A 26,988-nucleotide genomic window follows, 5' to 3' on the forward strand; every position below is an offset into this window, starting at 1 on the left:
CCTAGAGCCAGCTGTTCTAGCTGAGTGCACTGAAAAGCAAATGTCACATACAGCCATGTTTAGTTGAGATTTCTGTTCGTTTTTTTTTCAAATAAAATCATCTTACATTGATTTCAGAAGTAAACTGATGACGTTTTTAGACTAAACAAAGGGAAACAACTTTCCTACTGAGTAAAAACCACTGATCAGGCAAAATATAAATTTAGAAATTGTGAAATATTTCTAAATTAGTGCAATTAACATCACATTCTAAAATTTAAACCCAAATATGACAAAAATAGTTCCAGACATCACAGAGACTAAACCTGAAAGTAGGGAAAATAGACACCAAGTGCATTTTAATTGAAACACCTTATATGTACATGTGTGTGCACATACATAATACAATACAATATGCATGCACACATACAAACACATTATTTTTATTTAATCACATATAGAATACATACGCTGACACACATCAGTAGCATTCAAAGGTTTTCCATATGGTCTGTAAAATCCAGGCTTGCACCGATTACAATTAATCCCTTCAGTATTATGCCTGCAATTCTGGCAAACACCACCTCCTTCATAACTACCATGTATATCTAAGCTTAATCTCTGGTTATCGATATCTTCATCATAGTAACATTCTTCGGAATGCCTAAAGCAGTTACATGCTTGAGGGGGAAAAAAATATATATATGAACAACCTTACAAAATAAAAAAAAAAAAACACATTGGAAATATAAACAATAGCAAAATAATCAAGTATTATAGTCATATGGTACAAGGAAGCCTCAAACTTTGATTGCATTAGCAAAAATATATAAATACATAATATAATAAAATAAAATAATAATAAACAAACACAATAAAATAAAAACTAATGTGTTTCCTCCTCATGCAGATACCATTCCAGCTGACCTCTGAATTTCCCAAGTTTTCAGCCTAAACTACCCCACAGAGGTAACTTATTCAATTAAATAACAACTCACTGGCTAAAAAAAAAAAAAAAAAAAAAAAAACACTACAATCCAGTCTAAACCTCTTCCCCCCATAATTTGAATCTTGTTTGTTTGTTTGTTATTTGGAGCATTAGCAACTAAGGCCATATTGCTCCAGGATATGCAGTGGTCATTCCCTGACCTTTCCACATCCTCCGTATTTGGTGGTGACGGGCTCGAACCCCGGTCTAATCAAGAAGCGTGTGCTACGCACTGCTGCTCCTTCCCTCCGTATTTGGTGGTGACAGGCTCGAATCCCGGTCTAATCAAGAAGCGTGTGCTACGCACTGCTGCTCCTTCCCACCTGGCTACGGAGGCACCTGTATTTGAATCTATGCCCTCTAGTTCTGGTATCATTTATAACTAATACTTTCACTTTCGTTCACTTTACTATTCTTTCACTGAACCTTATAGACCTCAATCAGATCCCCTCAAGGGCAGCTGATTAATACTCTGCAACTCACATATACTTGAAGTCTTCCCTCAAATGGACACTGTTTTTCCAATCTCACCAGCTTCAATCACTGCCCACCTTCAGATTCCTTCAAGAAGCACCCATTAGGAACAGCACACAAAGTCCACATGACAATAAGCTTACCACCTTACTTTTACTTTCTGTTTCAACTTTACTGTTACTGTGTCACAATATAAACAGTACAGGACTTTTATCTCTTATTGTTATTGTGTGCTGCGTTATCCTATTATTGTGCAATTACAGTTCAAATAAATTTTACCAACAAGATGAATTCATCATGAATTTATGCTTCCATTAAGAAAAATAATAAAAATAAATATTTTATTTAATATGAATTAAATTTTTTGAGGCAGTGCATATATTGCTAGAGCCCTTGGTTTTTTTCACCACCAACAGCAAGTACGACTAAGGAGGTGGGTAAATAAGAACAACTTGTAGGCTATCAATCCTACTAGCTGCCAGTAGATTTATTTTATTTATTTTTTTTTTTTTTTTTATTATTAACAGTGCTATGAGCTTAATGGAAATGAAACATTATATAGGCAGTTCCTACTTTATGAGTTCCGGGTTTACAAGCTCTTTTTTTCAAATATCAAGTATCAACAGAATCGAAAATATCAACATTAATTACAATAAATAAATGCTAAACATTCATAAATACAGCATTACTGTATAGCTATGTGTGCATTCCATGCACACATAGCTATACAGTACATTACTACAGTGTGTGCATTTATTTTTTCAGGCAGAGATAAAGAGGGAGGTCCAACTATTAAAGAATTTTAGAAAGAATTCCATATTTTAGATGAAATCAAAATAATAAAATGAGCCTTGGGACAAAATTATAGAGAAGAACATGAAGGGTGTTTGGAATAAACTCTGTTATCATTTTATTGATAATTTTGAAGGATTTCAAGAACCAGCAGAGATCTTGCAGAATTGCAGCTTGAGGTTTCTACAACTGATGTCACTGATCTGCTTCGAACACACAATGGAGAGCTCATAAATGAAGATTCTTAGACCTCCTTGAAATGACAAAATGTGAAGGTGAGGAAGAAGAAGATATAACAGATGAAACTCCTGTTTGTTCCTTCACTTTCAAGGGGCTTTATGAAGCTCTTCACCACATAGAAAAAGCAATCGAGATTTTTGAGTCACAAGATTCAAATTTCAAGTGCACTAGAAAAGTTGCTACAGATTTTTAAAAAAATGCTTATGCATGTTATCATGAAATTTATAAAGAAAAGAGAAGACTTCTTCTTCGGAAAAGCATTTCCGAAGAAGATGAATTCTTGTGCTTCCAAAAGACCAACGAGTGCCGAGCCAACAATGAGTGAAGAATTATCAACATGTGCATTTAGTCGATAATGATAAAGAATAAACATTCCTTAACATTTGTATGACATAATAATTTCTTTATTATTATAATTTGCATGATTTTAAAGATTATGTTTTCTTTGGATAAATAAATCATTGTTTAAGCATAAACTATTGTTTTGTTGACCTTTATTTAACATTACTATGGTCATATTTCATTGTTGAGAATGTTTGTTATTTGGGTTTTAGGAACATTAGCAACTAAGGCCATATTTCTCCGGGGATATGCGGTGGTCATTCCCTGACCTTTCTGCATCCTCCGTATTTGGTGGTCATGGGCTCGAACCCCGGTCTAATCAAGAAGCGTGTGCTACTCACTGCTGCTCCTGCCCACCTGGCTACGGAGGCACCTTTGTTGAGAATGCAACACTAACTCCTGTTTTTAACATTACATCTATGGGATATAAATTCCCACTTACCAGTTTTCACTTTAAAAGCGTGTGCTAGGAACAAATTAACTTGTAAAGTAGGGAACTATAGGTATATACAACTATAGCACTTTTTTAAATGAATTTTTAAAAATACAAATATTTAAATGTTTATAATGTGGCTGCATATTTTTTGTCATTCCATTTTTAATTGTAATAAAAATTAATTTAACATCTTTCCCACCAATGACCTCCTCCTAAGTCTAGACTGTTGACTTAAACAAATAAAAACAATTTTTCCTTGTTTGTTTAATTCAGTAATTATTAAAACTCTGGGTAAAGAACAATTGTGTTTATAGAAAATTCCTATTTTAAGTAAACAACACATTCCGTGATTCATATAAATGCCAAACTCCATCATAAAACAAAAACCAAAACATCTGGTATTAAAACATCCACCAGCTTGTGTGACAAATAATGGGACTGAATTTCAGCACATAACATCTCCAATTAATTGGGGGGAAAATATTAGTGCTTATGTATTAATTGCAGGAATTATAAAATAATGGCATCAACGAGTTTGCAAGTATACAAGCAGTGCCATTTTATTTCTGATAATAATTTCATTCATTATGACAATAGGTAAAAAATATTGCACTTATATCAATAACAGACAACAGATTTTATAGTAAAGATAAGATTTACTGAAATATGTGTGTGTGCAAATTTCATGCACCTACTTAGGAGCTAAGAAGGAAAGTCAAGCTTGCATATAACTATATAACTTTGTCAATAAAAATGGTAGCATCCAATTATAAAAAAGTGATAAAACAGATCTTTGTTTTATCCTTTGTATTCCTTTGAAAATATAAATCCTTTGTATTCCTTTGAAAATATAAATCCTTTGTATTCCTTTGAAAATATAAATCCTTTGTATTCCTTTGAAATATAGTCTGAGGACGAGGGTTGCCTGTGCGGACATGCCTTTCTGCCGCTCTTTTTTTTTTTATGAAAACCCCAAACACGAAAGGTATCAAAACCTATAGTACTTAGTACCGTGCATGGGTTGAAGGAGAAGCATGGGGGAAGGGGGATGCTAGAAACTTTGCTCTAGAGACTAAACATGTGTTTCACCACTTCAAGCCTCCAATAAGCAGAGTGGTGGTATTTCACCGGTTGATGAAAGTCATCTACCACCTAGCTCTGATTTATTTTCTGCTTTATTAGTTTAAATTGACATATTAACTTATTTTCTAGAGTAGCTTTATATTCCTATTTATGGTACTTAAGTTTAAAGTAACTTAGATAGAGATTTTGTAGGTATTACTTAGTATCGGAAAGGGTATTAAATCCACGTGTTTACCGTTCGTAAATAGCCGCCATTGTTACGCGAAAATTAATCAGTAAAATCTATTAATCTTGTCGAACTTCATTGGCAATTAAATTGTACTTTTAACTATACATATAACCACTTAGGTTACATAACATAAATAATTAGTAAAAATAAATAATTAATACATAACTTGATACGGAAGTTATATAAAGGGATTTCGTAGAAAACACTCGTTACTGAAACATAAATATTTTGTAGATAACACTCGTTACTGAAACATAAATATTTCGTAGATAACACTCGTAGATTTCGTAGATAACACTCGTTACTGAAACATAAATATAGCTTTATAACTGTGTTGGGATACAAGTTTAGGATTTAATTTTGTACTGAAATTTAAATTTTATTGAAAGTAAATCGAAATCATGACTCAAACCAGAGCAGCAAAGCAAAAGGCTCAAGCTAATGGGAATGCTGTGGCTCAGGGGAGAACTGAGGGGGGCAGTTGCCCTCTGAATCACAGCCTTTTAAGATGCACTATTTGCTTGATGTTTGCGGAGCAATCAGGTATGGGACATGATACTGCCATGGGGGACGTCTTTGTATGTGCGCGATACAAGGAGTGTAAGGAAATCAGTCGACAACTCAGCGTTGTTATGGGCCTATATGAGAGCTTGAAGGACAGGGTGGATGCCCTCGAAGGATTACAAGTGAGGGGGCCCATCAAGCTCTCAGCTGTCCACACCATTGCCAGAGCTTGCACTTGGTCATCGCACAACACAGCGGTAACCCCCAAGGCAGAATGCGCTGGTCCCAAAAGAACTAGTAGTTGCTGGTGACTTTATTGTCAGGGAAACGGGAAACATGCTTTGTAAAAAGGATAAGAGGAACAGGACCAGGGTATGTCTGCCAGGGGCAAAGGTTGATGACGTTGTAGAGCGGATATCATCTTTTAAGGGCACAAAAGGTGATATACTTGTACACGTTGGCACTAATGATATTAAGAGTAGGAGACCGGCGGAATTACTTAACAAGTACAGGTCACTGATGAAAAAAAGCCGTGAATTAGGGTTGAATTTGAAAGTGTCTGCAATTCTGCCCAGACACGATAGGAGGGAGTATATGATGAGAGCCCTGTCGATCAATTCGGCCCTGGAAAGATTGTGCAGGGCTCAAGGGGTAGAATTTTTTTCAGCCTGGTCTGTACTTGTTAACAGGAGAGACTGCTTCTACAGGGATGGGATACACTTAAATAGAAAGGGTACAAGAATGTTTGCTGATGCTATCGAGGCAGTGTTAGGTGGGTCGGAAAACTGCTAGATTGGGGGGATACAAGGACTAATAGATTAACAGTGGCCACAGGCAGAGGAGAAAGTAATTCTTGCACTGCTTCTATTGGAATGAGCAGCAGCCTGGAAAATAAGATGCAGGATATTTCAGAGACTGCTGGGAATCATGGGGGTACAAGTAAACACATGGGTTGTGCAAGGGTGGCTAAGAGGAAGAGCAGGTGCATGTATACTTGTGTATACACCAATGCTAGGAGTTTAGTAAATAAAATTGAGGTATTGCTCAAAACATCAAAGGCAGATATTGTTGGGATTTCAGAGACGTGGTGTCACATAGACATAAGGAATGCAGAACTGGAATTTGGGGAGTACAATGTCTACAGAAAGGATAGACAGGATAAGAAGGGAGGAGGGGTTATGCTATTAGTTAAGAAACACATAAAATCCAAGGAAGTGAACTGTCCGACATCGTCGGACAGTGCAGTGTCGAGTCAGTTTGGTGTGACATAAGCATTGGGAGATCAAAATTGAGAGTAGGAGTGTGCTATAGGCCTAATGACTCTGATAACTATAATAAGAAACTGTACAGAGAAATAGAGTGGGCCAGTAAATCAGAGTCTTATAATGGGGGATTTTAATTTCCCAGATATTGACTGGAATTTGGGGGCTGGTCACTCACACACTAGCAAGGCATTTGTGGATTTATTGGATGATTGTTTTCTACATCAGCATGTTCGGGAGGCAACTAGAGGGAGTAATACTCTTGATTTGATTATCAGTAGTGATTCTTCATGCATTAAGAATCTGCAGATAAATGAACCACTAGGTGGCAGTGATCACAGTGTTCTGAAGTGGGATTTACTCAAAGAGGTAACTACCATTAGGGGTAAAGGGAAGGGGTATTGCTTTCGTAAAGGCGACTACGATGGACTGAGACAGTATTTAAATTCTACACAGTGGGATCAACTGATGATGTTACCAACAGCAAATTCAAAATGGGAAGCATTCAAAGAACTTATCTTGGAAGCTACTAGGCTTTACATCCCAACTAAGAAATATTGTTCAAGGTTTAGGCCTAAATGGATGTCAGATGAACTAATGAGACATATGGCAGAGAAGAAAAATGCATGGGATACATACAAATTAACACGTGACACAGAAGCCAATGATAGATACAAGTTGATCTGTAACCAAGTTACAAAGGAGGTTAGGCAGGCGAAGGCAGATTACGAGAAATCCTTGGCAAGGGATGCGAAGAAAAACAGCAGAGTTCTTTACTTACGTAAACTCTAGAAGGAAGGGGATGAATCAGATTGGTCCACTTGATAGTGATGGGTCAACTGTTGATGATCCTGCTCAGGTAGCTAACAAACTAAATGAATATTTTGCATCGACATTCACACATGAGGAGTTATTCAGCGAGGGGAATGCCAGAGGTGTATTCAACTCTGGCAGTAAGCTAGAGAATCTTGTAATAACTGAGAGTAAAGTGGAGGAGAAATTGTTGAAGATAAACACAAGAAAGGCACCTGGTGTGGATGGGATCTATCCAGTTATATTAAAGGAGACAGCAAAGGAAGTAAGCAAACCCTTAACCATAATAATGAGAGCTTCCTTGGACTCAGGGGAGGTACCCACAGACTGGAGATGTGCAAATGTGACCCCAATTCACAAAGGAGGATCAAAGGCTGATACAAGTAATTATAGACCTGTGAGTTTAACTTCTGTTCCCGGAAAATTAATGGAGGCACTGGTTAAAGAAGCACTGCAGGATCATCTAGACAAGACTTCAGTTATAGCTCGCACACAGCATGGTTTTGTTAAGGGGAAGTTTTGCCTGACCAATTTGATTGGATACTATGATGCAGTCACAAAAGAACTGGATGCAGGGAATAACTTTGATATTATATACTTGGATCTTAGAAAGGCTTTTGATACTGTTGCACATGGAAGACTGCTGCACAAATTGGAGCAGTGTGGCATTGGAGGCAAATTGCTGCTATGGATAAAGGGGTGGTTGAGGGGGAGAAGACAGAGAGTGGTAATCAATGGACACTGCTCATTCGTGGACTAATGTTATTAGTGGAGTCCCTCAGGGTTCAGTATTGGGTCCTTTATTGTTTTCTGCATTTATAAATGATATTGATGATGGTATATCAAGCTTAATGTCCAAGTTTGCAGACGATACGAAGGTTGGCAGGGTTGTCAAGGACACTACTGACACTACTTTCCAGATCCTGCTACAACAGGATCTGGAAAGGTTGAGCAGATGGGCTGAGAGGTGGCAAATGAAGTTTAACATTGACAAATGTAAAGTACTACATATGGGAAACAGCAACATCAGAGCAACGTATCAACTCTGTGGTACTACACTGATAGTGGTAGAGAATGAAAGGGACCTGGGGAAGGTTGTGCAGGCAGATATGAAGTTCTCTGAGCAGTGCAGATGGGCTGCAAGAGTAGCTCGTGGTGTATTGTCAATGATATATAGGAATTTTTCTAGCAGGGATAAGGAGGTGATTATTCCCTTGTATAAGGCAATGGTCAGGCCACACCTAGAGTACTGTATACAGGCCTGGAGGCCTCATTTCAAGAAGGATGTAGAGCTGCTGGAACGAGTACAGAGAAGGGCAACAAGATTAGTGAATGGAACAAAGGGGTGCTCTTACGTAGAAAGACTTAAGTTTTGAGAATTACAGTGTCTGGAGACTAGGCACCAGCGAGGTGATCTGATAGAGGTGTACAAAGCCTTGAATGGTTTGAGCATGCTCAATGCTGATGGGATTCTTCCTCTTGCTCAGAATAATCACCTGAGAGGGCATAAATTCAAATTGAGGAAAGACAGATGTAGGATAGATGTGCGGAAATTTGCCTTTAGCCAGCGGGTGGTTGGTAGGTGGAACAGACTTCCATCCCTTGTCGTGGAAGTTGATAGCCTAAATAAGTTTAAGGTTCAGCTGGACAGGTATTTCGAACGAACAGAGGGGTGAAGTGGAAGTGGTTATTTTTTATTTATTTATTTTACTTTATTTTTTTTTGGCTGATGCTGCATAAGCTTGCTTTCTTGCATCAAATGCCTCTACTAATGCTAATGCTATAAATAATCAGCAGAATGCCTTTGATGATTTATATTTCAAAGGAATAAAAGCCAATGTCATGAGATAAAAAAATTTAATAAATAATTCTATTTACATGTTTGTCAAACATTTCTTTTTTGCTTCAATCAAATTCAGTGCACATAGTTGCGAGAGCTGCATAAATTTAGGGAAATTCCAACTTGTGTAAAGTTCCACGGAACGCAACCCTTACTTAAGTCAGGGAGTGGCTATACTTGGATTTCAGGAAAGCGTTTTCTACTGTAGTACTTAAAAGACTGCTGCAAATTGGAACAATGTGACATTATGGACAAGTTTGCTACAGATAAAGGGATGGTCGATTGGGAGAAGATAGCATGGTTATCAATGAACTCTGCTCTTCAAGGAGCAATGTTATTAGTAGAATCCACCCCTACAGGGTTTGGTGCTGGGCTCATTATTGCTTTCTGTATTTATTAATGATAGTGATGAAGGCATATATGTCTAAGTTTGGGCTAGGACAGCTCATGGGACTTTGTCAATTATATACAGGAATTTGCTTACCAGGGATAAGGAGATGATTATCCCATTGTTTAAGGCAAAGGCCACATCTTGAGTACTGTACACAGGTCTGAAGGCCTAATCTTTGGAAGAAGTAGAGCTGCTGGAATGAATACAAAGGGGTACTCTTACCAAAAAAAGGCTTCAATTCTGCAAATTGTAGCATCTAGAGATTAGGCACCGAAAGTGATCTCTTTAAGATGTTTAAAGCTTTAAATGCCTTAAGCAAACTCAATTCTGGTGGGATTATGCTCATGAGGTGACAAATTCAAACTGAGGAAGGCTGGTTGCAGAATATATCTTTGTAAGTTTTTCTTTAGCCAACAGGTAGTTAATTGCTGGAGCAAGCTTCCATCTGTTTTGGAAGTGGATAGTTTGAATAATTCAAGGAAGATCTAGACAAACTATTGTTGCTTTTTTGCATCATTTACCACTACTACTTATACTATTAATCATCTAACATGCAATTTTCAGCTGAATCTATGTGTTTTAATTAGCAATTGCAATATGAATTTATTTTATATTCTTCTTATTATTTTTAATTAAACATTGTTTTTTATTAAAAAACAATAATGTTGAATTAAAAATATAATATCTGTACTTACCATAGATTTCCAGACAATTAATTATGAAAACCGAAAGCATGAAAACACCAATTATATTACTTCAAGGGCTTTCAAAATACACAGCAGACTTGAAGGTACCCCAAAATCAGGGTTGAAGACTTTTTTCCCCACATCATATGCAACATTTGAAAGGCAACACTCTGTGAAATCAAGGACACCTCCAATGTTGAATCACAAATCAACTAGCACTACAAGCAAGGGCTAAAGATCTACACAGCTGTACCGCACTCAGTACAGCTGTGTAGTACAGCTGTACTGAGTGCAGTACAGCTGTGTAGATGTACTGCACTCAATAAGCTTTTCATTTCTGAGCAGAACAGACAATCAATTTTCTATGTGTTATGAACTGCAACATTACTCACCAGAAGTTCAAAAAAATTATTATAATTCACTGGATCATAATACAATCCAATTAATCCTGTTTCAAACTGTTTTATGTCAAAAAGTAATGATAGGTAAGGAGTAAGAACAGGTAGAGAGTAAGTACCCTCTAACTAGGTCTCTGGCAGAATTACTCTAGCATAGGTAATATTTCCATGTCATGGTAGCAGTCCTGTCATTATCTCTGGGGACTATCGTATCAACTCTTTAGATACCTGGGTATTTCTGAGGACCAGGTCCTTATTTCACCAGGTTCACACTGTACACAAATAATAACAAGGTGTTTCATGATGGTAATGGTACTGTGCAAATAAGCACTACATAAAAATGTGCAATTGAGTTTTGAAGACCATTCCAAATAAATGCAAGATCTTATTTAGCCACCAGTTCTTAGATGTACGAACTTGTGGAGATCATTTGGAAAGACACAGACAACAGCAACTAATCAACGAATATGAGTAACCTGAAAAGAACATACAGGTCTAAACTAACATCACTTGCAATGCCACATACCTTCTAGACCTGATGCCTAATGACAATTGCTACTGGCATTGTCAGCAGCAATCCTCAATGGAGGGGAAGGAATATCAACTTGCAATTTATCTGCATTCTCTCGTAATTTTTTAGCAAGTGTACCTGTATTCTCATACACATAGCCCAGAAATGACCATAATTTATTTCTCATAGGAATGTTACAAAGTAGGATACATGCAGGGCTTTGCTAATGCATCCTACTTTTCCACATTGCTAATGCATTCTACTCTTATAGAAAGTCTCCTGTGGGGATGTGTTGTCACCACTAGTATACTGCTATTCCCACAGCATTTCTGAATCAATACTCTGAATTCTAGGCAGGGCAATTTTCAATTTGCAAATGGAATGTGACAGGGTTTCAATCCCCCTGTCAGGTATAAATGCCATGAGAATACTGGCCATGTAAGGTAGTACAGTCTGTCCTCGTATAGCACGATAGTTGCGTTCCTAGAAACCCTCGTGCAATGCAAAATCGTGCAATATAAACAACAGGCCCTATGGGAAAAGTAGGGTTAGGTGCCGACCACCCAAGATTGAACACACATTTGGAACCAAAACATTACCAAACACAATAAATAATCGGGTAATTTTAATCGTTATAAAATACTTACGTATTTCATAACGATTAAAATACATAATAAAAATAATATTATATTATAATAAAGTATTTTTAGTATTTTTTAATACTAAAAAAGTATTTTTTACGGATAAAATACGTATTTTATTCGTAAAAAATTTATTATATTAAATAAAATAGTCGTAATAAAATACTTACGTATTTTATAATACGTAAGTATAAATTATAATACGTAAGTCGTAATAAAATATTGCTAATGCTTTTGCTTCTATCATAAGCAAACTTGCTTTTTGTTTGATTTTCTATCCAAAGAGATGACAGCCGCTCCATCTCTTCCAATTCTTTGTGTCTTAATCTAATGGATTTTAATTACACTTTGAGTTGTTCCAGCTATGAAAGTTGTTTTTATTTTCTCTGCATTCTTTGTAATTCTCGGCGTTGCTTCATTTAGGTCTGTAGCACGTGCAATATCACATGGTCTTTCATTTCGCTCAAAGCATTACACAATTTCATATTTTTTCTCTATCGACAGAAGCGGACTGGCCATAAGCCTTACGGAGGAAACCACGGTGGGCTGGAGGCCGGTGTGAATGGCCATAAACGCTAGTATGAGGCCACTACAAATTTTCCCGGGTAAGAATTTTTGACCCAGTCCGCCTCTGTTTATCGATATTGCTTCTTTTTTTCTCTCTCTGAATCTGCAGTGTCTTAGCCAGGACGCTTCCTTTTCACACCTTTTAAGTATTTTACTAATTTTTAGGGAATAAAGCACAATTACAAACGAGGTGGCACGCTTGATACACAGAAACAAAGCTGCGCGCGTGTAGCAACTGAATAAACAACACCGTAAAGGCCGAGATACACTATTAACACCTCACATTTTACTAAAGCACATTTCTGGGGGTTACTACCATAAAACAATAAAAACAATTTCCAGTTGCGTTTCTGCTAGTGGAATCTGTTATAAACTGGTAGTAAACTCCATCTAATTGCATTTGCGATTATATCGATAGCTGGAATTGTGTTGGTTTTTAAGTTATTATGGTGAAATGTGTTTCCCCTTCACTGATATAAAACACATAAATACATTTTCAGAATCTTCTTCGTTCCTATCGTGTTGCGTTCAGTTGGGGTGATTCCGCATTCGACTGCCATTTCTTGTAAACACAAAGGCGAATCGTGTATAAGCGAATTCGGTTCGTGTTATATAAGATAACGTTCCCCTATTTATAAAGCGTGTATGATCGAATTCGTGTAATGCAAACACGTGTTATACGAGGACCGACTGTATATTTGTTTTGGTCAAACATGAAATCGTATACCACCAAAAGTGTTCAAATGGAGTACAGGCACTCCTTGACTTATGTACGTAACTGTTTTTTTTTTTTTTTTTTTTTTTTATGTACATAAGTGCACTTTGTACGTAAGTCCAACTTTCGTCTTGCAGAAACTAAATACATGTACATCATTACAGTACAACTCACTGATATTATAACTCCCAACAAACTTCACTTCACTGTATTGTTTACAGCATTTTACAATTTGTAACCAACTTAAATGAGGCTGAAAACACACACAGTGAATTATAATCTAGAGCATATAAACAAGATACAATATACAAGAACTTTTTTCTTTTTTTTTTGTTGTTGTAAAATTTAAAACAGTAAAAAAGATAAGCAATCAATAACACACAAATTGCAACTAACATGATACCCGCAAGTGAGATACAGAGTAACAAATTTATGAAACTTAAAAAATAAGAATTAGGGGAAGATTCTGGAAATTTATTTATGTTTTTTCATAAGATTAAAGATTTCAGTGAAGGAGAAACACATTTCGCCGTAATAACATAAAAACCCACAAAATTCTAGCTATCGGTATAAATGCAAATGCCATAAGATCAACTTCGGTTTGCAGTTTCCAATAAACAGGAAACTGCCAACTGAAGGTGTTAAAAATTGATTCTTATAACCAACATAGGATTAAACTGTGTTGGAGTTGTTGGAGTAGGGTTTTTGGAGCATCAGCGACTAAGGCCATATTTTTCGATTTATACTGTCTGTAAATTGTGTGTTTTGTGGTCGATTTTCTGTTTACTGGACAAAAACCCGAGTTTCCAGGACAATTAACCGCCAACTCCTAAACTACCTAGAAACCTTCCATCTGATCAACAATCGCCGGTATGGATTCTGTCAGTATCGATCCACTGGTGATATTCTGGTTTATGTTACCGATTTATGGACAAATTCAATGGAAACGTTCGGTGAAACACAAGCAGTTGCTCTTGACACCTCAAAGGCTTTCGATCGTGTTTGGCACAAAGGTCTTCTAAACAAGCTTCCATCTTATGGTTTGCCAACTGTTTTTTGTAATTGGTTATACAGTTTTCTCTCTGATCGCTCACTGAGGGTGATGGTAGATGGCTCTCTGTCTTCTAAATTCTCCACTAATGCTGGTGTCCCCCAAGGTTCAGTTCTTTCCCCCACTCTTTTCCTCTTGTATTAACGACCTTCTTCCATTGACTGGAAATCCTATCCATAGTTTTGCCAATGACGGCACACTGCATTCCACTTTCCATTTTGAGAAACCTTGCCCTGCTCAATCAGCTTCAACTTCTTAAATATCTGCTGCCAATTCCTTAAATGCTGGTCTCCAGGTAATTCACCAGTGGGGCAAAGACAACTTAGTTGATTTCAATCCTTCTAAAACTCAGTCTTGTCTTATATATGGCAAAAAGAATTCTTCTGCTCCTATTCTTATCTTTGGGGACACTCCGATTTCTAGGCAAGTTGATATATCTCTTTTGGGGATTACCACTTGGCACATCTCTCTTAGCACAAGCACATTACAAATATTGCTTCCTCTGCATCTAAAAAACTTGGTTTTCTCTTTCGCTCTCAGTGTTACTTTTCTTCCAAACAGCTGTTCACTCTGTACAAATCGCAAATACACCTACCACGGAATATTGTTCCCATAGCTGGGGCGGTGCCCCCAAAACTTGTCTCCATTAAATTCCATTCGGAAGAGAGCAGTTAGGTTAATTAATGACTCATCTCTAACAGTCTCTCCACTCACTGTCTCATAGACATACTGTTTCTGCACTATGCTTTTCTACAGATACTTCCATGGGCACTGTTCTTCTGAATTGGCTTCTATAATTCCAGCTCTCTCTTTCAAAATAGTCCGAACACATGCCGCCGCCAGCCAACATCCACTTACTGTCCAACTTCAAACTCACAGAACCAACCAACTTTTCATCTTCCTCATTTATTCATTCAACTGTCATTTTCTGGAACAACCTTCCTTCATACGTATTTCCTGAAAATTACAGTCTACAGAAGTTCAAGTCTAATGTCAACAAGCATTAGCATTAGTAGAGGCATATGATGCAAGAAAGCAAGCTTATGCAGCATCAGCCGAAAAAAAAAAAAAACCCTTCCACTTCATCCCTCCGTTTGTTTGAAATACCTGTCCAGCTGAGCCTTAAATTTATTTAGCCTATCAACTTCCACAACAAGGGATGGAAGTCTGTTCCACCAACCAACCACCCTCTGGCTAAAGGCAAACTTCCGGACATCTAACCTACATCCGTCCTGCCTCAATTTGAACTTATGCCCTCTCAGGTGATTATTCTGAGCAAGAGGCAGAATTCTATCAGCATTGAGCATGCTCAAACCATTCAAGCCTTTATACACCTCTATCAGATCACCTCTGGTGCCTAGTCTCCAGACACTGCAATTTGCAAAACATAAGCCTTTCTTCGTAAGAGCAACCCTTTGTTCCATTCACTAACCTTGTTGCCCTTCTCTGTACTCCTTCCAGCAGCTCTACATCCTTCTTGAAATGAGGCCTCCAGACCTGTATACAGTACTCAAGGTGTGGCCTGACCATTGCCTTATACAAGGGAATAATCACCTCCTTATCCCTGCTACAAAAATTCCTGTATATCATTGACAAGACACCATGAGCTACTCTTGCAGCCCATCTGCACTGCTCAGAGATCTTCATATCTGCCTGCACAATTACCCCCAGGTCCTTTTCATTCTCTACCACTGTCAGTGTAGTACCACAGAATTGATACGTTGCTCTGGGGTTGCTGTTTCCCATATGTAGTACTTTACATTTGTCAATGTTAAACTTCATTTGCCACCTCTCAGCCCATCTGCTCAACCTTTCCAGATCCTGTTGCAGCACCATAGCATCAGTAGTGTCCTTAACAACCCTGCCAACTTTTGTATCGTCTGCAAACTTGGACATTAAGCTTGTTATACCATCATCAATATTATTTATAAATACAGAAAACAATAATGGACCCAACACTGAACCCTGAGGGACTCCACTAATAACATTAGTCCATGATGAGCAGTGTCCATTGATTACCACTCTCTGTTTTCTCCCCCTCAACCACCTCTTTATCCATAGCAGCAATTTGCCTCCAATGCCACACTGCTCCAATTTGTGCAGCAGTCTTCCATGTGCAACAGTATCAAAAGCCTTTCTAAGATCCAAGTATATAATATCAAAGTTATTCCCTGCATCCAGTTCTTTTGTGACTGCATCATAGTATCCAATCAAATTGGTCAGGCAAGACTTCCCCTTAACAAAACCATGCTGTGTGCGAGCTATAACTGAAGTCTTGTCTAGATGATCCTGCAATGCTTCTTTAACCAGTGCCTCCATTAATTTTCCTGGAACAGAAGTTAAACTCACAGGTCTATAATTACTTGTGTCAGCATTTGATCCTCCTTTGTGAATTGGGGTCATATTTGCACATCTCCAGTCTATGGGTACCTCCCCTGAGTCCAAGGAAGCTCTCATAATTATGGCTAAGGGTTTGCTTACTTCCTTTGCTGCCTCCTTTAATATAACTGGATAGATCCCATCCACCCCAGGTGCCTTTCTTGTGTTTATCTTCCACAATTTCTCCTCTACTTTACTCTCAGTTAGTTATTACAAGATTATCAAGCTTACTGCCAGAGTTGAATACACCTATGGCATTCCCCTCGCTGAATAACTCCTCATGTGTGAATGTCGATGCAAAATATTCACTTAGTTTGTTAGCTACCCGATATCTTCTCTCGTCTTCTCAACCTCCAACCCAAGCACAGTACTAAAAGTTCTATACCTCTTTTGTTTGGGGTTTTCATAAAAAAAAAAAAAAAACACAATATGGTGAAAGTGTAGTGCATTTTAATGGTTTGGATTGGATTTTTGATATTTGATTCTACAAAGCAGCTGATTCTATTGATCATGTTAACCTGAGGCTACTTATTTCAGGGCTTACAATTGTTTCCGGCCGGACCACGCAGTCCTTCCTCCCAGCCAATAGCAGAGTTTTAAAACATGTTGGCCGTGTGTTTTGTTTTTGCATCCTTTAGTTAAAAAGTGATTTTTGTGTTGTGCTTATTTTACATAAATTTATATAAAACTAATACAATTTCCATTATAAAAATGATCTTTTAGAAAGATAAATAGCTTAGTTATATAGTGAAAATAATTTCAACTTCCAAAGCCTTGGAATGAATTACCAAAAAACAATGCGATATTGGGTTCACATTACAATATTCTCACAATAAAATGTTGTCTCTGAAACAGATTAATATTGTAAAGCGGTGGTACAACATACAGGGCAATTGATTTTGGCACATGGTTCAAAACTGTCAATATATTTTCAATATACAGTATTTTTATTAATTTTGAGAAGCTTTGTAAGCATCTACAAGTTGTATGTAAGTTGTTTGTACGTAAGCACATATCTACAATTTGTATGTAAGTCGTTTGTACGTAAGCACGTATCTACAAGTTGTATGTAAGTCGTTTGTACGTAGGCACATATCTACAAGTTGTAAGTCATTAGTACTCAAGCAGAGGATTGCCTGTGTAAACAAAATGCTATTCAACTGTCACGATACAGACATCATAGATGGAAAAATTCAATGCTACTTTGTATGATAAAAATTGCAAACAGAATAACATTGAATATTAATATTGCATGCAGAATAAAACTGAGTATTAACATTATAAGCATAATAACACTGTTATTCTTCATACAGAATAACATTTTATCTTATGATTCTATATGCTGAAATCTGTATACAATTTTTAGCATACAGCATGACTGCATTACACACAGCTTAGGTATGGTCAACTAAGCTGTGTGTAATGCAGTCAGCAATGCAGGTATGGAGGTGATTGGTGTATCCAGATGCCTGAAACACCTTTCCATAGTGTCCCACAAGTAGGATTGATATCGGGGGAGTTCAGAGGCCAATCGATATGCTGGAAGTCGGAACTGTGTTCCACAAACCATTCCTGCACAACAAGGGCCCGATGGCTCAGCACACTGTCATCTTGAAAGACACCATCGCAAATTGGGAAAAGGTGTAACATAGCGGGGTGTACACAGTCAGCAAGCAGTTGACAATAGTAGACCACTGATACGTTGTTCCACATGCACCAAGGATCCACGTTCCTGCCAGGGAAGCATGCCCCACACCATACAACTGCCTCCACCGGCTTGCACCTTTGATACCATGCATGATGGATCAAGAGCTTCATATTGTTGACGCCAAATCCATACATGACCATCCACGGTGTGGAGTAAATAACATGACTCATCCGACCAGCACACCTTCTTCCAGTCTTCTAACGTCCAACTTGCAGGCTCTTTGCACCATATGAGTCTTTTATGCCGATGAACCTTGGTTAGGAGAGGATGCCGTAGGGGTCGTCTGCTGGTATAGCCCATACGTGCGAGCGTGCGACAAATGGTCATACCAGATATTGTTCTGGGTTGGCCCATGTTGTATTGGGTAGTCAACTATTCAACAGTGATGCGCCAGTTCGCCTGTACGAGTTGTCAGACCCGGCACTCACCTCTAACATCAACCTTTTGCCGACCTTTGCAGTTTTGCCGTCAGGTTGTTGTTTGACCATTTTGATGCCAGTCCTGGTGCACCTTAACTGCGGCAGCTCTCAAACACCCCACCAGTTCAACCATTCGGGAAATCGAGGCACCAGCTCATTGAACAACCACAATCTGTCCTTTATCAAAATGCGATAAATCCTTCCTTTTTCCCATCACGCTCGGAATTTTACTACCTACTGAACCAGACACCTTATCTATGCTACGTAGGTCGACTAACTCCATACTCCCGTACCTCACATGGTCCACAGGTCGGATTCAGTTTTCATAGGGGTGGTCATAATTCAGTGACCACTCAGTGTAGATTTTAGCATATGCTACTCTACTCAGAAAATGCACTGAGTCTGTGTCATGATGAGCCTGACATGCCTCAGTAGAGCTTGACATGCATCTAATAGACACCAACAACCAACATCTGCAGAACATAGCTCATGCTCACCTTTTACACTTCCAAATATTTGTTGATAATACAGAAAGCTATTCCAAGGAAAAGGCCTAATTTTGGTCAGCTATTCTCAATTGCCTGTGCTCCATGATATGTTTCTCAACATTAGTGGCATTACCAGATGTTGTGAAGCAAAGTCTGTAAAGCTGTGGTTCATCTTGAATGTCAGTCTATTATCTTTAAATTCATGGCTCACTTGTGAATTACTATTAGAAAGAGCAGAATCACAACAAACTGCAATGAACTCATAATGGTTGTCTTGAACAAAAACTTAATGGCTCATTGTTCTTCCGCCAAAAAAAATTCATGATTTCAGAACACTCCCCGAAATACACCTTGAAAAAGCTTCACTATAGACAAGGTGAAAAAAGGGGTGTTACCTCTGGACTGCACCTCATAAATAGTTAATGGTGCAAAGGGTACAACTGGAGTATGGAACAAAATGTTACTCAATCATCAAGTTACATGGATATTATAGATGGAACAATTCAACATTGATAACGCTGAATGAGTTAATAACGTGAAAGTACTGTCTAGTTAATTTGCAAAGTGCACTTCTAGCAGCAGTTTTCTGCTGTCCACTACACAAATTATAAAACTGATTGATTCAAATGGACAAGTTATGGTAACATAACCAAGTGCAGTACAAAACTCTTAATACATAAATATACAAAATAAAAAGTTATATTTACTTACGCTCACATACAAAGGGGCTATCAACGATAGCTCTCCTCCACCTTTTCTGAAGGAAACCAGGGCAGCATTGTTCACATTGAGCCCCACAGGTGTTATGCTGACATCGGCATAGCAATTTATAAGGATCATTAGGATCAGGTATGTCACATGTATCAGCATGACCATTACATACACAACGACCACCAATATTAATATCCTTTATGCTGTAAAAATACTTAAAAGATCATAAAAGAACAGTTTATAATTTGATACTGTTATAGTTTTTTGTTATTTATTTTTTAAATTTCTATTGTGATTCTAAAAATTATATTCTTTTTAACTATAATAAAAATTTTAAATATGAGGGTTGGTCAATAAGTATTTACTCTCACCTAGAAATATTTGGGTTAGTGATTTGAAACTTGGCTGAAAATTTCATCCTTCTCTATGTAGAGCTACCTTCCAGAGCTACACATTTTTCCCCAACTGTGAATAAGCTCTTTCAGGCTTCTTGAATAGCACTCCTCATTTTGAGCACATCAGGCTTCCACTTCATTAATTACCTCCTCATCAGTCTGAAATCTGCAGCCCTATAGTCATTTCTTCATTTTAGGGAAGAGGAAGAAATCTGAAGGTGAGGAGTTAAAAGAATAAGATGGATGCTACAGATTTTCAAAGTCCACATTTGATTGCAAAATCTGCTGTGAAGGCAACCTTGAGAGCAGGAGCATTGTTGGCCAGGAGGCAGACACTGGATAGCATCTCTTCAACTTGACAGCCTCTCTTAACTTTCCCAGAAGGTTTCTGCAGCACTCCCCAATAATGCTGTTGCCTTTTGGGAAGTAATCTGTAACGATACCTTTAGAGTACTAGAAAACTGACAACAGACATTATTGACAAATAATTGAACCTTGGCTTTTTGTGGAGATTCTTGAAGATGCATGTTTCCATTTTTTGCTCATCTTTGTTTCTGGGTCATGGTGATGTACCAAGAATTCATCCATTGTCACAATTTGGTTAAAAAAAATCATCAGCATTTTTCTTTTGCAAAGCTCCAAGAAAGTTTCTGTATGAGTGTTAGGCAGAACACACTTTCCTGTAGTGCTTTTGAGAAGGTGCCAACAACCTTGGGGCCCATGGCTGCAACCTTAGACATGCAGGAACTCAGGCATCATGGTGCAAACAGACCCATGGCTAATGTCCACTTCATTTGCTATAAAATTTATAGTTACAAGTCTGTCTTCGAGGATTAGATGTTGCAGTATAACCAAAATGGCAGGGTCTGTGGCTGAGATAGGTCTTCCTTCTCTTAAGTCATCATGCACTGTTCAACATTTGAACTGTGTTTTCCAACCTCATACGACACCGTCTCATATGATGGGCAAGTGACCCTCCCCATATACAGCTTTCATCTCCTCGTGTATTTGTGTTTGCTTCTTTGCCTTACAAATGGAGCAATTTTATAATAAGTTGAAACTAGTGGCATATCCAGGGTAGGATTAGCAGGTACATTGTACCCTCTGATGCCAAAATTGTGGCACTTTTTAGCATTAGGCAATTGGGGCCTTTTTTTGTGAATGAACCTGCTGAAAAAAATTCCTGGCTACACCACAACTTGAACCTCAACCTTCTCCAGCATACCATTTCATGCTATATTCATGGTTATAGTTCAGCAACCAATGGATCTAGAAAAACAAATTAAAATACTTTAACTTATGGGACTTAGTAATATATATATAATACCAATTCCTAATTTGAATATTTTGAGGGACGGTAAATACTTATTCACCATACCTCAAATAAGTTCAGAAAAATTCTATAGTGAAACTGTTTCTCTCTACATTATGATACTCAGTATTCTATTTCTCTTTATTGTGGTCACCCAGGTATGAACCAACGTAAGCAGGGGTCGAGGTGTGGCACCCACACCACATGGAGGAATGCCGCCCCTCTGTGTTACCAGGCAATACCAGGTAGTAGATGACTCATCAACCGGTGCAATACCACCACTTTGCTTATTGGAGGCTTGAAGGGGTGGAACCCATGTTTAGTCTCCAGAGTTAAGTTCTGGTCAACTCTTCCCCATCTCTTCCATCATGCAGTACGACTGATGACCTTTGAGGTTATGATGAACATTGTGGTGAGATCCAATCTTCCTTACATTTCGAGGGTACAGCTCTAAAACGGTGTTCGCAGGCCAGCCGCTAGTTAATACACCAGACCGAACCTATTGGTAACTCTTTAGGAGGCATCCGGATCAGCTAGTGTATAATCTTGCTACCTCTACTCTGCCAGATAGTGACTGGAGGGAGTCCGAGTAGTGTGTATGCGGGAGGGCATTGTCGAGGCCACGTTATGTAATTAACATTCTCTCTATTGAAATTTATCGTAATTGTAATTAAATTGTAATATCTTTCTTGTAATTAAAATATTCAACAGGTTGTCAGAAAAATTCGACAGTCTAAATGTCATTCTCAGCACACTGCACTGTACCTTTGCATGCTACTCTAGATAAGTGATCTGAGCAGAGTCCAGCAGTATTTCCTGAAATTATTCTTAATTCTCCAAACTATCCATTGCTACTAAGAATACCATAAATTATTAAAATACATAGGACTGTGCTATATATTTGCTACCTAAGATGGAATATCAACGTGGCATCCCTTATATATAGGGATAATTCCAAATTACACTGGAGTAGGTCTACTGTTTTCTACAAATAAATGTGTTTATATGAACTTTTTTAGTTCTTCCAAAACAACTGAAAATGTTCATATAAACATATTCATATAACTATAAAAATGCTAAGGCTGTTTAAATCTTAAAATGGCTCTAGAGTATTCAATGGAAACAAATAATAAAATAAAAAAAAATACAGTAATCACATGCCAACTATGGGGTGGGGGGACTTCCTTAAAAGAACCATATGTGGCAAACTGCCATTAGCAAGACTAAGATCCCAGAGAAACACATCATTTATTGTTTACCTTAATAAATAAAATGTATGTGTGACAATAAAATGTATGAAAAAACAAAACAGGGTAAACTTTATTATCCATTTCATCACACAAAAACAATACTAATTAACTACACAAAAGAAAAAAGATAAGGATAAGGTGATGAAACACGACATACATTAGCATTAGTAGGAGAATATAATAAAGTCCAATATAACTTTATCAATATCACTGATAAATACAGAAAATAGCAATGATCCCATAATGGGCACCTGGTGATAACACCAATAACATTGGCCCACAAAGAGAAGTATCCATTGATTAGCACTCCCTGTCTTCTCCAACTCAACCACCCCTTTAGCCATAGTAACAACTTGCCCTTAATGACATACTGATCCAACTTGTACAGTAGTCTTCCATGTGCAAAAGTATCAAAAGATTTCCTAAAATCCAAGTAAATGATATCAAAATTATTTTTTGCATCCAGTTCCTTTGTAACCACATTATAGTAATAGTGGCATGTGATGCAAGAAAGCAAGCATATGAGCTTATATAGCAACAGCCAAAAAATTCACACAGCTATTACCTCTAAATGTTTGTTCAGTTCCTCCTTGAATTTATTTAAGCTATCAACTTCCACAACGACAGATGGAAGTTTGTTCCAGCAATTAACAACAGCAATTGGCTAAAGGCAAATTTCCACACATCTATTCTACAACTGTCTTTCCTCAAATTGAATTTATGTCCCCTTAGGTTCATAATCTGAGCAAGTGGAAGAATCCCATCAGAAATCGGCATGCTCAACCCATTCAAGGCTTTATACACCTCAATCAGATCACCTTGCAGGTGCCTAGTCTCCAGCGGCTGTAATTTGCAGAACTTAAGCCTCTCTTGGTAACAGGATCCCTTCATTCCCCTCACCAATCTTGTTGCCTTTCTCTGTGCATGCTCAAGCAAATCTACATCATTCCTAAAATGAGGCCTCCAGACCTGTACGCAGTACTCAAGGCGTGGCCTGACCATTGCCTTATACAGAGAGACAATCACCTCCTTTTCCCTGCTAGCAAAATTCCTATATATCATTGACAAAACCCCATGACCTGCCCTGGCAGCCTGTCTGCATTGCTCAGAAAACTTTATATCTGACTGCACAATTACTCCCAGGTTTTTTCATTTTCTACCACCTTAAGTGTAGTACCACATAGTTGGTACATTTCTCTAGGGTTACTTCTACCCATATGCAGTACTTTTCATTTGTGAAGGTTAAACTTCAGTTGCCACTTCTTAGCCCATCTGCCCAAATTATCTAGATCTTGTTGCAGTAGCACACTGCCATTGCTGTCATTAACAACCCTGCCAATCTTTGTATCATCTGCAAACTTCGACATTAAGCCTGATATACCTTCGTCAATATCACTGATAAATATACAAAACAACAGTGGGCCAAACACCGAACCCTCTGCAACTCCACTAATAACATTAGTCCACGAAGAGCAACTTCCATTGATTACCACCCTCTGTCTTCTCCCACTCAATCATCCTTTTATCCATTGTAGCAACTTACCCTTAATACCATTCAGCTCCAATTTGTACAGTAGTCTTCCATGCACAACAGTGTCAAAACATTTCCTGAAATCCAAGTACATGATGTCAAAATTATTTTTTTGCATCCAGTTGCTTTGTAACCACATTATAGTATCCAATAAAATTTGTCAGTGTTAAAAGCTTTCCTGAAATCCAAATATATGACATAAAAATAATTTTTTTGATATCATATATTCATAATAACCTATCAAATTTGTCAGACAAGACTTTCCCTTAACAAACCCATGTTGTGTCTGAATTATTGCTGCGTCTTGTTCTAGATGATCCTGCAATGCATCTTTAACTAGTAACCATTATTTTACCTGGAACAGAAGTTAAACTAACTAGTCTGTTAGTTTAACTTCTGTTTTATACTCGTGGATGCTCTCATAATCATGGCTAAGAGTTTGCTCACTCCCTTTTCCGCCTCCTTTAATATAACTAGATAGATCCCATCCACCCCAGGTGCCTTTCTTAAGTTTAACTTCAACAATTTCTCCTCCACTTTACTCTCAGTTATTACAAAATCATTAAGCACCCTGCTACAATTTGATAACCTTCTGGCATTTTCCTTCCTTAATAACTCTTCATGTGTGAATGTCGATGAAAACACTTATGCAGTTTGTTTGCAGGATCATCAACAGTCAAACCATAGATATCAAGTAGACCAATCTGATTCATCCCCCTTCCTTTTAGAGTTTATATAAATAAAGAAATCCTTGCTGTTTTTCTTAGCATCCTTTGCCAAAGATTTCTAGTAATCTGCCTTCACTTGCCTAATCTCCTTTGTGATTTGATTACAGGCTAGCTTATATCTGCCATAGGCTTCTGTGTCACCTGATAATTTATATGCATCCCATGCAGTTTTCTTCTATGCCATTAGTCTCATTAGTTCATTTGAGAAAACCATTTAGGCCTAAACGTTGAACAATATTTCTTAATAGGTACGAATCGTCTCGTGGCTTCCATGATTAATTCCTTGAATGCTTCCCATTTAGAATTTGCTGTTGGTAACACCATCAGTTGGTCCCACTGTACAGAACTTAAAAACTGTCTGAGACCACTGCAGTCACCTGCGGAAGCAAAAACCCTCTCCTTTACCCCTCAGTAATTATATCTTAAAGTAAATCCCACATCAGTACATTGTAATCACTGACACCTAGTGGTTCCTTTGTCTGCAAATTCTTAATACACGAATGATCACTGCTGATAACCAGATCAAGAGTATTCCCCTCTCTGGTTGCCTCTGGAACATGTTGCTACAGAAAACAATCATCCAATAAATCCACAAAATCTTGCTAGTGTGCAAGTGACCAAACCTCAAGTTCCAGCAATATCTGGGAAGTTAATTTCCCTCATTATAAGCCATTCTGATTTAATAGCACACTCTATGAGTGCAATTGTTCATTGCACTCATTTGAGTCATAATGAGTACAATTATGAGGCCAATAACATACACCTACTCTTATTTTTGTTTCCCAGTGCTTATGTCACACCAAACATTGAACTGTCCATCTATATCAACTCGATGCGCTTCCTTTGATTTTATGTTTTTCTTAATTAATAGCATAATCCCTCCTTCCTTCCTTCCTTCCTTCCTATCTATTCTTTCTATACAAATTATACTCCCCAAATTCCAATTCTGCATTCTCTGATATCCCAACAATATCCATCTTTGACTTCTTCACCAACACTTCAAACTCATCAAATTTATTTATTATACTTCTAGCATTGGTATACATGCACCTATTCTTATTCTTAGTTACCCTAACAGTGGTCTCAGAAAGTTTTTAAATTCTGTACAGTGGGATCAACTGACGATGTTACCAACATTAAATTCTAAGTGGGAAGCATTCAAGGAATTAATCGTGGATGCTACTAAAAGTTTCATAACTATTAAGAAATATTGTTCAAGGTTTAGGCCTAAATGGTTATCAAATGAACTAATGAGATTCGTAACAGAGAAGAAAAATGCATGGGACGCATATAAATTATCAAGCGACTCAGAAGCCTATGGCAGATATAAGCTAGTCTGTAATCAGGTCACAAAGAAGGTTAGGCAGGCTAAAGCAGATTACGAGAAATCCTTGGCAAAAGATGCTATGAAAAACAGCAAGGATTTTCTTTACTTATATAAACTCTAAAAGGAAGAGGATTAATCTGATTGGTCCACTTGACATTGATTGTTCGACTGTTGATGATCCTGCTCAGATAGCAAACAAACTGAATGAGTATTTTGCATCTACATTCACACATGAGGAATTATTGTTTGAAAATGGCAGAAGGTTATCAAATTGTAGCAGGATACTTAATGATTTTGTAATAACAAAGCAAAGTGGAGGAGAAATTGTTGAAGTTAAATATAAGAAAAGCACCTGGGGTGGATGGGATCTATCCAGGTATATTAAAGGAGGCGGCAAGGCAACTAAGCAAACCCTTAGCCATAATTATGAGACCATCCTTGGACTAAGGGGAAGTTCCCACAGATTGGTGATGTGCAAATGTATCCCCAATTCACAAAGGGGGATCAAAGGGTGACACGAGTAATTACAGACCAGTTAGTTTAACTTCTTTTCCGGGTAAAATAATGGAGTCACTGGTTAAAGATGCATTGCAGGATCATCTAGACAAGACTGCAGCAATAATTCAGACACAGCATGGGTTTGTTAAGGGAAAGTCTTGTCTGACAAATTTGATAGGATATTATGATGTGGTTACAAAGGAACTGGATGCAAAAAATAATTTTGATATCATATATTTGGATTTCAGGAAAGCTTTTGACACTGTTGCGCATGGAAGACTATTGTACAAATTGGAGCAG

The 26,988-nt window shown here is 37.7% G+C and overlaps 1 protein-coding gene across 1 annotated transcript in view; it reads right to left on the reverse strand.

Annotated features, from left to right (window-relative positions):
- LanA (laminin subunit alpha) overlaps positions 1 to 26,988 on the reverse strand; it is a 1,178,005-nt gene that overhangs the window by 1,020,935 nt on the left and 130,082 nt on the right. The window contains exons 4-5 of the mRNA XM_090374120.1: positions 19,648 to 19,861; positions 450 to 659 (exon numbers count right to left, since the gene is read on the reverse strand). Of these exons, the coding sequence (XP_090230246.1) occupies positions 450 to 659; positions 19,648 to 19,861 (424 nt within the window). The remainder of the gene's footprint in view (positions 1 to 449; positions 660 to 19,647; positions 19,862 to 26,988) is intronic.

This window comes from Mastigoproctus giganteus, chromosome 5, assembly GCF_048544385.1.
Source record: "Mastigoproctus giganteus isolate SK-2022 chromosome 5, ASM4854438v1, whole genome shotgun sequence".
In the NCBI taxonomy this organism is placed as follows: Eukaryota; Metazoa; Arthropoda; class Arachnida; order Uropygi; family Thelyphonidae; genus Mastigoproctus; species Mastigoproctus giganteus.